This window comes from Hypanus sabinus, chromosome 16 (genome assembly GCF_030144855.1).
Source record: "Hypanus sabinus isolate sHypSab1 chromosome 16, sHypSab1.hap1, whole genome shotgun sequence".
Taxonomy (NCBI): Eukaryota; Metazoa; Chordata; class Chondrichthyes; order Myliobatiformes; family Dasyatidae; genus Hypanus; species Hypanus sabinus.
In genome coordinates this window covers 32,837,062-32,850,662 of record NC_082721.1, presented here as the reverse complement: position 1 = coordinate 32,850,662, position 13,601 = coordinate 32,837,062, and the positions used below count along the sequence as shown (strand labels likewise).

The following is a 13,601-nucleotide window of genomic DNA, read 5'->3' as shown; positions in this document are numbered from 1 at the left end:
TTGCATTTTCAGCTCCACTGCATCCTTTGTCAACAGAATCTCAGATGGTGACAGTGAACAGGAGCGAAATTACCGGCTAGCTGAGAGGTGTCACAGCAACAACCCTGGACTCAACATCAGTAAGACCAAAGAAATGATTGCAGACTTCAGAAAGGGTAAGACGAGGGGACACACCTGTCCTCATAGAGGGATCAGTGATTTCAAGTTGCTGGGTGTCAATATCCCTGAGGACCTAACCTGGGGCCAACATATTGAAGCAACTATAAAGAAGGCAAGACAGTGGCTATATTTCATTGGGAGTATGAGGAGATTTGATGTATCACCAAAAACACTCATAAATTACTACAAATACACCGAAGAGAGCATTCTAACTGGCTGCATCACCGCCTGGTTTGGGGGAGGGGGGGGGTTGCTACTGCACAGAATTGAAATAAGCTGCAGAGAATTGTAAAATTAGTCATCTCCATCATGGGCACCAACCTCTGTAGTATCCAGGACACCTACAAGGAGTGGTGCCTCAGAAAGGCAGTGTCCATCATTAAGGACCACCTCTATCTATGATATGCCCTCTTCTCATTGCTACCATCAGGAAGGAAGCTACCATCAGAAGCTTCAAGGCATACAATCAATGATTCAGGAACACCTTCTTCCCTACTGCCATCAGATTTCTGAATGGACATTAAACCCATGAACACTACCTCACTACTTTTTTATTTCCTTTTTTTGCACTAATTTAATTTAACTTGCTGTAATTCACAGTTCTTTTATTATCATGTATTGCATTGTACTGATGCTGCAAAGTTAACAAACTTCATGACATATGTCAATGATATTACACCTGATTTCAATTCTGATTGCTCCACACTTGCCTTCACCTCATATTCTTGCTACCTTTCATCATGCAGCATCATTAATTATGCCATTTACAAACTTGCTTTATCTCCCATTTTTTTCCAGTTCAATCCTTGGCCTTAAATGTTAACTACATTCCTCTTTTCACACATCCCACTTGACCTACTGAGCATTTCCAGCAATTTCCATTATTATAGTTATTAACAGATCTTTGCAAGTTTACTTACATGTTCTTTTTGAAATGAATCATCTTCCATATTTAAAGAGTACACGTATTTCCAATCACTAATAAAAAAAAGGACATAAACCAATGATGATTTAAAAATCACCCATTGAAAAATGTGAAAAAGACAGTTTATTCTTTGGAAAGGTAATTAATTATTTTGATATTGTACGCGTACAGAACTTGCGCATTTTATTATGTGTTTTTGTAAATAATACAAAAAGTAAAAGAACATGCAGTGTATTTTGTGGACATTCTATCAGTTGACAATCTGTTGTTATTTAAGTATCAAAGGTCTTGCTTTAGTATTGAATAATCCAATTGTATCAAAACGATTGTCAGTATGTTTAAAATAGTTTAGTTTTGAATCACTGATTAAATAATTGATAGTTTTAATGCCACTGCACCAATAAAAAGTTTAACCAATCCAACTTAAATTAAACTCCATCGAAAATTGAGCTGATTAATTTTAGCTGACATACATTTATATGTCTGACATAATTTCAACACTTAATGACATCAGTCCTTATGCAATACTACTGATTCAAGATCCAATTGATACACCAATAGAAAATGTCAGACTCTACAGCACCAGAAATGGGACTTGTTCCAGCCAGGGGGAGGAAAAAACGGCAAAAGGAAAGGAAAAACTGAGATGTTAAGGACGCGTTTGCTCCCACTGCCTGCCTGTCTAGTTTATATCTTTTGTTTGGGCCCTAAGTTCTTTTAGAGGCGCAAACAAGCATTTCATTGGTGCTGCAATTTCAAAGAGCTCTTTAGGAAAGCACAATACTCTCCATGATTATTTGAACTACCATCCCTGACTGCTCCAGGTGACACCAGTTGTGCAGTGACATGATTAAAAACGTAAGAAATAAATTTAAAAAACTCCGATCCGACTCTCTCAAATAAAATCGGGTGTCCAAATGAAATCGGTACGTGTTTTCCGTGCCGATCTTCAGTAAAATGGAGACGTCCTTTTCTGACAGTGAGGTTCCTCGGGAGTCATAAATCCCAGCTGGTTATAATGAGGTCTTGAAAAGTATTTCACTTTCACACACACTCACCCCCCCCCCCCCTCTTCAAACTAACGGGAAAAGAAATGGTACTTTTCCATACCTACAAGCTTCTTTCGGGATGGAACTGCTTACATAAAGCATCTGAGTTAAAAGAAGAGCTATTAAACCCACACTCATGTCTTTAACAATTTTCTAAAGAGGAATTAATTACTGGGCAAACTGCATTTCAGGATTCTCCATTCAATCGGTCCACTGCCCCTTCTTTAAGTGACTCGGTTGCCAACGCCGCCTCAAGTTCGTGCGTTCAAAATGGACGGTGTTGCCGCCATTTCGCCGGATCTGCCCATCACTGCCAACGGCTTTGGAGTGCTCGCGTGAAGGGTCGGCGTGGGCGGTGAAGGAAGGGTTAAATAAGGAATCCTGAGGGGGGCTGTGGTCCTAATATGATAGATACATCCTGCAGTGTGAGAGGGGTGGGCTAAAATCAGACTTTTTAGTACAGTATTACAGTTGAGTGTAGGGAGGAATGACAGAAGAGCTGGCCAAATTGTTTGGAAGAAGACACACTGTTAGAGATGACAGCAGAACAATGGCTGGAGTTTCTGTGAGCAATTCATAAACTGTGGGATAGATACATACCAAAGAAGAAGAATTCTAAAGGGAGGATGAGGCAACCATGGCTGACAAGCAAAGTCAAAGACAGCACAAAAGAAAAAGAGAGGATATACTAGAAAGCAAAGGTTAGTGGGAAGCTAGAGGACTGAGAAGCTTTTAAGAACCAATAACTTGCAACTAAAAAGGCAATAAGGCCTATGCTTGGCCTCAGTCTCCAGGACGTAGTATGATGGTCACTAACTCCTGGTTCCTTCTTCCAGTCAATAAAAGCCGATATCTCGCCTTACGTCTCAGAGTGAGTTATTGATGGTGCATCAGAGTGAAAAGATGAAATATGAAAGTAAGCTAGCCAATAATATTAAAAATTATACCAGAAGTTTTCTCAGGTATATAAGAAGTGAGAGTGGATATCCGACCACTGGAAAGTGATGCTGGAGAGGTAGTGGGTTGGGGGGGGTGGGGTAGGACAAATAAATGCTTGATGAACTCCATAAGTATTTTGCATGTCTTCACTTTGAACAACACCAGCCCTATACCAGAAATTCAAGAGTGTCAGGCAGCAAAGAGTTTAGTTGCTATTACTAAGGAGATGGTTTTTGAGAAGCTGAAAGTAGATAAGACACCTGGACCAGATGGATAACACCCCACAGTTCTGAAAGAGGTAGCTGAAGAGATTGTAGTGGCACCATTCAAGAATCGCCAGAAATCTGAAAAATTGCACGAGTCATTCCATTCTTTAAGGGGGGAGGAAGGCGTATGACAAGATATTATAGGCCTGTTAGCCTGACTTCAGGTCTATAATATCCTGTCATATGCTCCCCTGCTTACCAATCTCTCCTCTGAACAGATCGGTAAGATGTTGGAGTCCATTATTAGGGATGAAGTTTTGGGGTATTTGGAGCACATGATACAATAGACCAAAGTCAGCATGGTTTTCTTAAGGGGAAATTTTGCATGACTAATCTGTTGGAATTCTTTGAGGAAATAACAGGCAGGATTTACAAAGGAGAGTCAGTGGATGCTCACTTGGATTTTCAGAAGACCTTTGCCAAGGTGCCATATAAGGCTGCTAACAAAATAAAAGCCCATGTGGTTACAGGAAGGATACTAGCATGGATAGAAGATTGGCTGACTGGTAGGAGGCAAAGAGTGAGAATAAAGGGGCCTTTTCTAATTGGCCACCAGCAACTAATGATGTTTCACAGCAGTCCATGTTGGGACTGCTTCTTCTCACATTATATGTCAACAATCTGGATGATAGATAGAGTTGGTGGCTTTGTGGCCAAGTTTGAGAATGATACAAAGATAAGTGGAAGGGCAAGTAGCAGTGAGGAATCAGACAGTCAGCAGAAAGAATTAGACAGATTGGGAGAATGGGAAAGAAGTGGCAGATGGACTAGTGTGTATGGTCATGCACTTTGGTAGGAGGAATAAATTTTCTAAATGGGGAGAAAATTCAGAAATCAGATGCAAAGGGGCTTGGGAGTTCTCATGCATGATTCCTTAAAGGTTAACTTGCAGGTAAGGAAGGCAAATGCAATGTTAGCATTCATTTTGAGAGGACTAGAACATAAAAGCAAGAATGTAATGCTGAGGCTTTATACAGCATTGGTCAGACCACATTTGGAGTATTGAGAGCTGTTTTGGACCCCTTATTGAATTGAATTGATTACTTACATCCTTCATATACATGAGGAGTAAAAATCTTTATGTTACATCTCCATCTAAATGTGCAACTTAAAGTAACTTGTAATAAATAGTACGTACAACAGGGCAGTCAATATAACATAGAAATACAATTGTTAACAGCATGAATTAATCAGTCTGATGACCCGGTAGAAGAAACTATCCCAGAATCTGTTGCTCCTGGCTTTTTTGCTGCGGTACTGTTTCCCAGATGGTAGCAGCTGGAACAATTTGTGATTGGGGTGACTCATGTTCCCAATGATCCTTTAGACCCTGTTTACACACCTGTCTCTGTAAATATCCTGACTTGTGGGAAGTTCACATCTACGGATGCGCTGGGCTGTCTGCACTACTCTAAAGAGTCCTGCAATTGAGGGAAGTACAGTTCCCATACCAGGCAGTAATGCAGCCAGTCAAGATGCTCTCAATTGTGCCCCTGTAGGAAGTCTTTAGGATTTGGGGGCCCATACCAAACTTTTTCAACTGTCTGAAGTGAAAGAGGCACCATTGCACTGTCATACAGACTACATGAGATCCTCTGTGATGTTTATGCCAGGGAACTTAAAGCTGTTCACCCTCTCAACCCCAGATCCATTGATGTCAATAGGGGTTAGCCTGTCTCCATTCTTCCCGTAGTCCACAACCAGCTCCCTTGCTTGTGCAACATTGATGGAGAGGTTGTTTTCTTGACACCACTGTGTCAGGGTAATGACTTCTCCGTAGGCTGCCTCGTTATTATTTGAGATTAGGCAAATAATCAGCAAATTAGTATCATCAGCAAATTTAATTAACAGATTGGAGCTGTGGGTGGTGGCTCAGTCATGGGTATACAGAGAGTAAAGGAGGGAGCTTAGGACACAGCCCTGAGGGGCACTTTTGTTGAGGGTCAGAGATGAGGGAGCCCACACTTACTACCTGTGGGCAATCTGACAGGAAGTCCAGGATCTAGCTACACCGAAGAAAGGATATGCTGGCATTGGAGAAACTCCAGAGGAGGTTTACGAGAATTATCTCAGGAATGAAAGGGTTAACATACAAGGAATGTTTCATGGTTCTCAGTCTGTACTTGCTGGAGTTTAGAAGAATGATGGCGGATCTCATTGAAACCTAATGAATACTGAAAGGCAAACATGGAGAGGCTGTTTTCTATATTAGGGGAGTCTAGGACCAGAGGGCACAGCCTCAGAATACAAGGCATCCCTTTAAAACAGAGATGAGGAGCAATTTCTTTAGCCATTGGATGGTGAATTTTGTAGCATTCATTGCCACAGACAGCTATGAAGGTGAAGCCTTTGGGTATATTTAAAGCAGAGGATGATATGTTCTCGATTAGTACTGCCTCAAAGGTTATGGAGAGAAGATAGGAGAATGGGGTTGAGAGGGATAATAAATAAGGCAAGATGGAATGGTGGAGCAGGCTTGATGGGCTGAATGGCTGAATTTTGCTCCTATGACCATGCTCTTATAGTCTAAAATGACTCTCCAAAGGTGTAGTGAGAAAGGATAGTACAGGTGGAAAGGGGGAGTGGAAAAGCAATAAACAGAGGCAGATGATAGGTGGAGCACAATGAGACACAGGTGGCAGCAATACAGATAATAATGGGAAATAGGTGAGAGGGATCTCCCTGCTCCCCCACAGCTCATCGACAGGTCAGAGGCCTTCATAGTGCATCAACTGCTGGACGTTCTTTGCCGGGGCCATGGCCTTCAGTATCTTGTAGACTGGGAGGGCTATGGTCCTGAGGAGAGGTGCTGGGTCCCCACCTTTAACATCCTGGACCCCACTTCATCAGGGACTTTCGTCACCAGCGCCTAACTCCACCTGCTGTGACGCCAGGAGGCGACCGTAGATTGGGGGGGAGGGGTACTGTCAGTATCTCCGGTTGAACTCTGTCCCTTTGTATGGTTTCCCCCTAGCTGTCATTCTGTGTTTATGTATTGCCACGTGCTCTTGTTTGTTTCCATGCCCCATGTGCTCCTGCTCTACTCCAGCCCCTGAATTACTGAGTACTCCGCCTCTCACCTGTTTCCCATTGTGCTCCTCCTATCAGCTGCCTCTCTGTTTATTGCTCAGTGTATTTTACTCCTGTATTTACACTTGTTTGTTGCCAGATCGTGCCAGTGAGTTTTCCTAATTCTGATCTTTGGATTTCTCTGAATGCTTTGATCTCTGTCTGAACTTTGACGCCAACTTTGTTTGCACCTCTGGATTTATTATTCAATAAATATCCCAGGGTGCACAGTACTTTGTCTGCAATTGGGACTCTGCTCCAGCGCCTTGACAGACTATAAAAATAAGGGAAGGCAAAAGTAAATTTGCATTCAATGTAGTCTCAATTTATCTTACTTAAGATAACCACTCCACTCTGTTCCCTCTTTGTTTTCCTTATCCCTTCGGCTACGTTCCTTCTAAGCTGTGTACGTGTGTGCACACACACGTTTTTCAACCAGCGCACAAAGGAAATAAATGTGCTCACTAAAGGTTAGTTACCTAAAATAATGTAGTAATTAATAATTATACTTACTAAAAATAATCTTTTAGCTAAATGTTGCTATTAACTAGTTGGTTGGTTTTTCAAATACCACAATGCTCATCACTAATTTACGTCACCTCACCTTTCCAGTTCCAGTTTGTACAGCTGCATCAAGGCGGCAGCCATCTTTGGTGGACAGTGTTCATATTGTAAACTTCACATTTGGTGATGAACAAGTTAATGCCTTATGTCTAAAATATCTTGATTTTCTAGCTGAAAATACTGCGTTAGACAGTTTAATGATTTCAAATTTTCCGTGCAAGAAAAAATTAAATCCAAACTCATTTCAAACTTTGCTCAAATGGTGGCATTTGTACTTCAAAATGAACAGTTTATCAACCTTGCACAGTTGATGGAGATTGGGGGAACCTTTCTCGCGTCTAATGCAGACTGTGAGTGACGTTTTAGCCTAATGAATCAACTCAAAAACAAGCTGAGAAACCTCTTAGGTGAACACAAGTGAATCTGCAGATGCTGGAAATAAATAAAAACACAAAATGCTGGCAGAACTCAGCAGGCCAGACAGCATCTATGGGAGGAGGTAGTGACGACGTTTCAGGCCGATTGGATATGTTAAAAGCTATCAATTAGATGGAAGTTCAATTAGTCTAGATACAGTTTACAAAGAATGGGTAAATGCCAAAGACAGGAGAGAGAAACTGAGTGACTTAAATATGTATGTTACTTTGTTGTTATTCTGTGCAGTTTTATGTCAAATATTTTGTAAACCTCCATAAACTGTGCCATGTGTGCATTCAGTGCGCACGTACTTTTGTCACAGGAAAAAAAATTGCACAATGTAAGATTTTTGCACACACTGACTACTAAAAATTAGAGGGAACATTGCCCATCGGCCCCATCATTTTTTTCTTTTCCCTCCCTTGCTCTATCAATTTGCCATCATCCACACATGCCTCCCTCTAGTTCCTTTCCCCACCTCCTTCCCTTTATTCCATGGTCCACCTCTATCAGATTCCATTTTCTGCAGCCCTTCGTCACTTTCACCCATCACCTCCTAGTCTCTTAACATCGTTCCCATTTACCCCTTACCCCGACTTTTTATACCAGCTCTCTCCTTTCTTCCTTTTCCATCCTGATGAAGGGTCTTGACCCAAAATGCTTACTGCCCATTTCCCTCTATAAATGCTGCAGGACCCACAGAGTTCCTCCAGCATTTTGGGTGTCACTCTAAATTGTACGTTTGCTGAGATGCTGCTGAGTCGCATACAATATGTGCATATACATGAGTAAATAAGTATCACCAATATGCTGAAAGGCAAGATTTGTAGCTCTGGCCATCCAGAGGAATGAGCCTTCCTTCTTTCATTTCACCCATTGTAGAATGTAAACTTAGACAAGATCAAACAGTCAGTGGACCAGGCTAACTACTAAATCTCAATTTCCATATTGAATATGATTTCTAACACTGACAAAGATTTGTTGACCCACTTGATACATATAGCACCCAACGCTGCATCACAGTCTACTTGGATCTGAGCTAGATTATTTATTGTCTTGAAGTACAGAGGCTTCTATGTAGAAATATGTGATTTGAAATGCACATGGTACTCCTGAAAGAACAATTCAACCAGCATTTATTTGTAAAAATGATCTTAATGTTCAAGAGTGAGAGAAGATCTTTATACGCCAAAGATGAATGAAATTTGCAGTGTAAAGGAAAAAAAACTGGAAATTCTCAACAGTTTGAGTAGCATCTATAGAGAGGGAAACGGCTAATATTTCAGACATTTTATCAGAACTAAGTCAAACTGCAGATTTTTTTAGTGGAAAGTTTATTTTGTAAATAAAGAGAGACAGAGATCCAAAAGGGAGGTCGGTGGAAAGCTGGAGAAGTTTAAGAATGGTAATGCTAGTGAAAAGAAATGGCAAGTCTGTGGATTTTGTAAAGAGGGGACAATGAGTAAAATCTGAATTTATCAAAAGAAGAAAACGTAAGTATTGGAAAGATGGAATGGGTGAACATCTTTAACTGCTGAATTCATTGTTTGATCCAGAATGTTGTAATATGCCTGGTTCCTTGAGAGTGCATTGAGCTTCAATAGAAATGTGTAAACATAAAAGTGAAAAAGTAAAGTGCTGGAGGAACTCAGCGGGTCATGCAGTATCTGTGGAGGCACAGATATATTCCACTGACTGAGATCCTGCATCAGGGCCAGTCTGTAGGACTTCCTCAAAAGAATTAGGTAAATAACAATATTTTGAAATAAAACAGAAAATTCTGGAGATAACTACTGGACAGGTATATGGTGGAATTTATGAGAGGCAGGGTTTAAGGGTTGGCACAACATTGTGGGCCGAAGGTTGCTGTACTGTTCCATGTTCTATATAACTCAACAAGTCAGGAATCAAGTTCAAGATTGTTTAATGGCATTTCCAGTGCACAAGTGTAAAGGAGAAGGAGAAAATTGTTACTCTGGATCTAATACAGTGCAAAAAAAAACACAATATCATAAAGAACATAATAATAAAACAATAAATATAAGTGCACAAGACAGCTTATGTACGTTGATTGATTGTCTGTCCATAAAGTGACACTTGGCTCAGGTGTGTCTGTACATAAGAAAACTCTGACAGGAAATGATAAAGTTGTGGTGAAGGGGTAGGTTAGTGAATGGAGGTGTTGATCAGCTTTACTACTTGGGGAAAGTCACTGTATTTTGAGTATAGTAGTTCTCATGTGGCTCTGTAAATGGCTCTCTGTGTCGAGACTAGCGCTTGATTTGGATTTAAGTGAGGGAGAGTTGCGCAGCATCAGCCTCACTCTCTCTTCCCAATTCCCATCTGGATCCAGTGGCAAGACAAGAGTTGAGATGGCTGGAGATGGGACTAGGTGCAGTGGATGACCAGAAGATCTTCTGTGTCTTGTCATGTTCTACGCGTTCCATGACACTTGCAGAGACTGCCTTCTTGACTGTTGGAATTCCCACTGATCTCGTCTGCTCAATCCACTGGAGTCTGTCTTCACATGCTGGGATAGACAACTCCCTATCTCACCGAGGGTTTGAGACCCATCGGCTACCCTCACCTGGTTTAGCTGGCTTGTCAAAGCCGTTGCCCGGGGTGTGACCTCTGTTGCATGCAAACAGCTACAGGGAGCCACAGGTGCGAGCTGAGTGCCAGGTGGGGACCAAAGGTGGACAAACCGCCTTGAAAAGGATGTGACATGCTCCCCCACCAGAGGTGCTACCCCCTCCCTGACATCCTGTATGCCCCTACAGAGCTCTCCAGAGCTGTGGAACTCACTACCCTCCTGTATACCTGGGAAATGTGGACTGTGTATCGAAGGCAGGCGAGACCATTTCCATGTGATTTGTCTTTGCAAAATATTAGGCATCAGATGGCAAGACAAAGTACCAGACACTGAAGTTCTCTCTAGAACAAGTCTACCATCAGCCCACACACTGCTGATAAGAGCAGGTGCGCAGGTCATGTCATCCACATGCTGGATGAGCGCATACCCAAGCAGCTCCTTTTTGGGAAACTCTCTACTAGAAGACACTCGCATGGAAGGCAGAATAAACGTTACAAAGACAGACTAAAGGCCTCCCTGATGTCGCTTGACATAGACAGACCACTTGGGAAACATTGGCACAAAACCACCCTACCTGGTGCGGCCTTATCCTTAAGGGCTGTCAAGCCTACGAAGCAAGGCACACCGCTGAAACACAACATTAGTGCGAGCTGCACAAGTCCAGAGCCACCAGCGTGATGCACCATCAATAACTCACTCTGAGACGTAAGGCGAGATATCGGCTTTTATTGACTGAAGAAGGAACCAGCAGTGAGTGACCATCATATTACATCCTGGAGAATGAGGCAGAGGATCAGACCTCGATCGCCTTTATACAGGGGCCTGTGGGAGGAGCCACAGGAGCAGTCAGAAGGGGGCGTGTCCAGACAGGCACATAGTTCACCACACAGCGCAACAACTGCAGTGCCTACACATGTCTGCCCAATGTGTGCCAGGACATTCCGTGCCTGAATTGGCCTGACCAGTCATCTTCGGACACACCACATCCAGTCTCAAAGTGACTAATGGTGTCGAGGTCTTAATCGATGATGACGGACGAACCATTCCATTCTGGTGTGGATGCTATATAGCCTTCACCTTGATAGGAATGGGTCAAACAGTCTGTGACCAGAGTGGGTAGGATCCTTCATGATGTCACTGGCCTTTTTCCAGCACCTCTCTGTATATATGTACTTCATGGATATGTATCTATTTCTGTCCATAGGAGCCATGTATCTAATTTCTATCTGTATTGTGTTTTGTGGTGCGTTTATTATGGCAATCTGTTATGTGAGTTTGGGCGTGGTAGAAGCAAATGGATATAGTTATGTATTCAAACTTTGGATTAGTTAGTTTAGTTTAGTTTGGTGGAGAAAGGGTAAGCCATAGGAAATTATATTTTCTTCCCTTCCCTTTTTTCCATGGTCTTCTGCCCTCTCCTATCAGATTCCCCCTTCTCCAGCCCTTTATCTTTTTCACCAATTGACTTCCCAGCTCTTTACTTCACCTCTCACCCTCTCTCGGTTTCACCTAACACCTACTACCTTGACCTTCTTCCTCACCTCTCCCTACCTCCCTACTCTGACCTCATCTCTTTTTTCCAGTCCTGACGGTCTCATTCAATGTCAGCTACAGTATTTACTCTTTTCCGTAGATGCTTCCTGACCTGCTGAATTCCTCCAGCATTTTGTGTGTATCACACAGGAAATGACTTTTTGTTGACTGCTAACTTTGTTATTTCACTTAATTATTTAAACCACTAACTATCACACTAATTTTGCTTAGTTTTGCTAACTAGATAGCTAATTGGAATGTTAATAGACCACTGATTTCTCTTATTATGAGAATTAGAATGCCTAGTTAGCTGATTTGAATGCTAAGATTGTTATATCACTAATTTAGTTTTGTTATGTTTTTATTGCTACAAGATTGATCATCTTTGCTGATTTCATAATAAAGAATTGAACATTCCTTTTTCAGTTTAGAAATTCGTTATTTGGAAGCACATCATACACGTCAAATACTTTGGCTTAGTCTTTCAGTGGTTTTGGGTTGCTTCCAAGTAACCGGTACATTTTGTCAACAAAAAAATAGTTATACCAAACTAACACCAGTCTACAGCAAAGGATTGCCTCGAACCTCTTGGTGAAACTGGAGCAGTTTGCGGCAAGTAAACAACCCTTCGTTGATTCATGCTTTGTGTTTGTGGTTTGAACACAGTTTTGAATGGGCAGTGCTATCTGTCCACTGTGGACTGTTGCTTGATCATGTGGTGTTTGCCTGAGAGTCTATCACTTTGTTTTATTGAAGTACTGAAATATTCTGGTTGCTGACGTTTGAATTAAAGGCTGTTTGTTCAGTCTGGTTTAAGTGCCGTATTTGTGCGGACAGTTTGTCTGTTGACTATGTTCACTGAATCGAATATCACGGTGCTGCGGGCAAACAAAGAGTTAATTGCGAGTCGCACAACTAGAGAAAGTAACAGGCGCCAATGCCCCGGCATCAGGACTTGCAGAAGATAAATTGAAGCTAAACCTAAGGCTAATCTTACTTAAAGTCTTCAAAAGGAGTATGGAACAAATGTGAATGAAATTAAAGATTTAATAACAATTAATGATCTTATGAAAAATAAAGAAAATGTCTTAAAAATTCAATCTCCTCTTGAGGACTTGACTCATCTCTGAAGCTGTTGCTAGGCAACATTATATGCTAATCTCATTACTTCCCAAGGTTGAACAGGATAGACAAAAAGAGTGTTTTTCAAACATTGCTGGCTATAGTAGTGCTTTTGTAGGTGATGTGAAACTATGGTTGAATCGAACATGTTCCATTGAAGGTCATATTGCTGCAACAAGTGAATACGTGTCTTACTTCGAACAAACAATGTTTCTCAAATTCCAAGGCATGTTTTGACTACACATACAGTAGAGAACCCACAAAATGATGTGAAACCAAACAGTGTGTCAAATGTCAATGCTTGAACTTCTGTTGCAAAAAGAAAATCTCTGCCATCTATTACCTCTTCTGCATGCAATGAATCAGCGACTGATTTTGCTGCAATATTGGCACGTGACAAATATTGAAAACAGACATGCTGGAAGAGCAAGAGGACTGATTAATTGCTATGGAGCCACAGAGAAGGAAAGAACAGCTTAAGCTAGAGGAAGAAGTTGCTGCACATGTGGCAGAAGTTAATGGGCTAAGGGCTTTAAGTGTTGCAGGTGCTGGAAGTGCTTCAACAGGACAGTCCTGTGGTGGGAGTTCCTGTAATAAAAAGGCAAAGAAGATGACAAAAGCATTCAATGTCAATATTGATTCATTTGTTCCTCAGGTATCTGTGAAACATGAGCTATACCCGCCAAGAGGTATTTCAGGGTGTTTACGCCTACTCTATACTAACGCGTCACTCTGAATCTGTCATATCCCACAGCTCAAAGTGCTCATGGGGGCATTCACTTACAGCACAGAAATACAACACAACACAATAAGGATGCTTATAGATGCTGCCTGGCCTGCTGTGTTCCACCAGCATTTTGTGTGTGTTGTTTGAATTTCCAGCATCTGCAGATTTCCTCATGTTAGCATGGAAATACTCTTGTTTCAGGTGACAGATGTCAGAATAGTATTTTTGATATTATGAG

General features: G+C 41.6%; 1 protein-coding gene across 2 annotated transcripts in view; it reads right to left on the bottom strand.

Moving 5' to 3' along the window:
• LOC132405812 (cation channel sperm-associated auxiliary subunit delta-like) overlaps positions 1 to 1,134 on the bottom strand; it is a 59,112-nt gene extending 57,978 nt beyond the window's left edge. For both annotated transcript variants that reach the window (XM_059990811.1, XM_059990812.1), the window contains exon 1: positions 1,080 to 1,134. In XM_059990811.1, coding sequence (XP_059846794.1) covers positions 1,080 to 1,109 — 30 coding nt within the window. In that variant the 5' untranslated portion in view covers positions 1,110 to 1,134. The remainder of the gene's footprint in view (positions 1 to 1,079) is intronic.
• Positions 1,135 to 13,601: the final 12,467 nt, after the last annotated feature.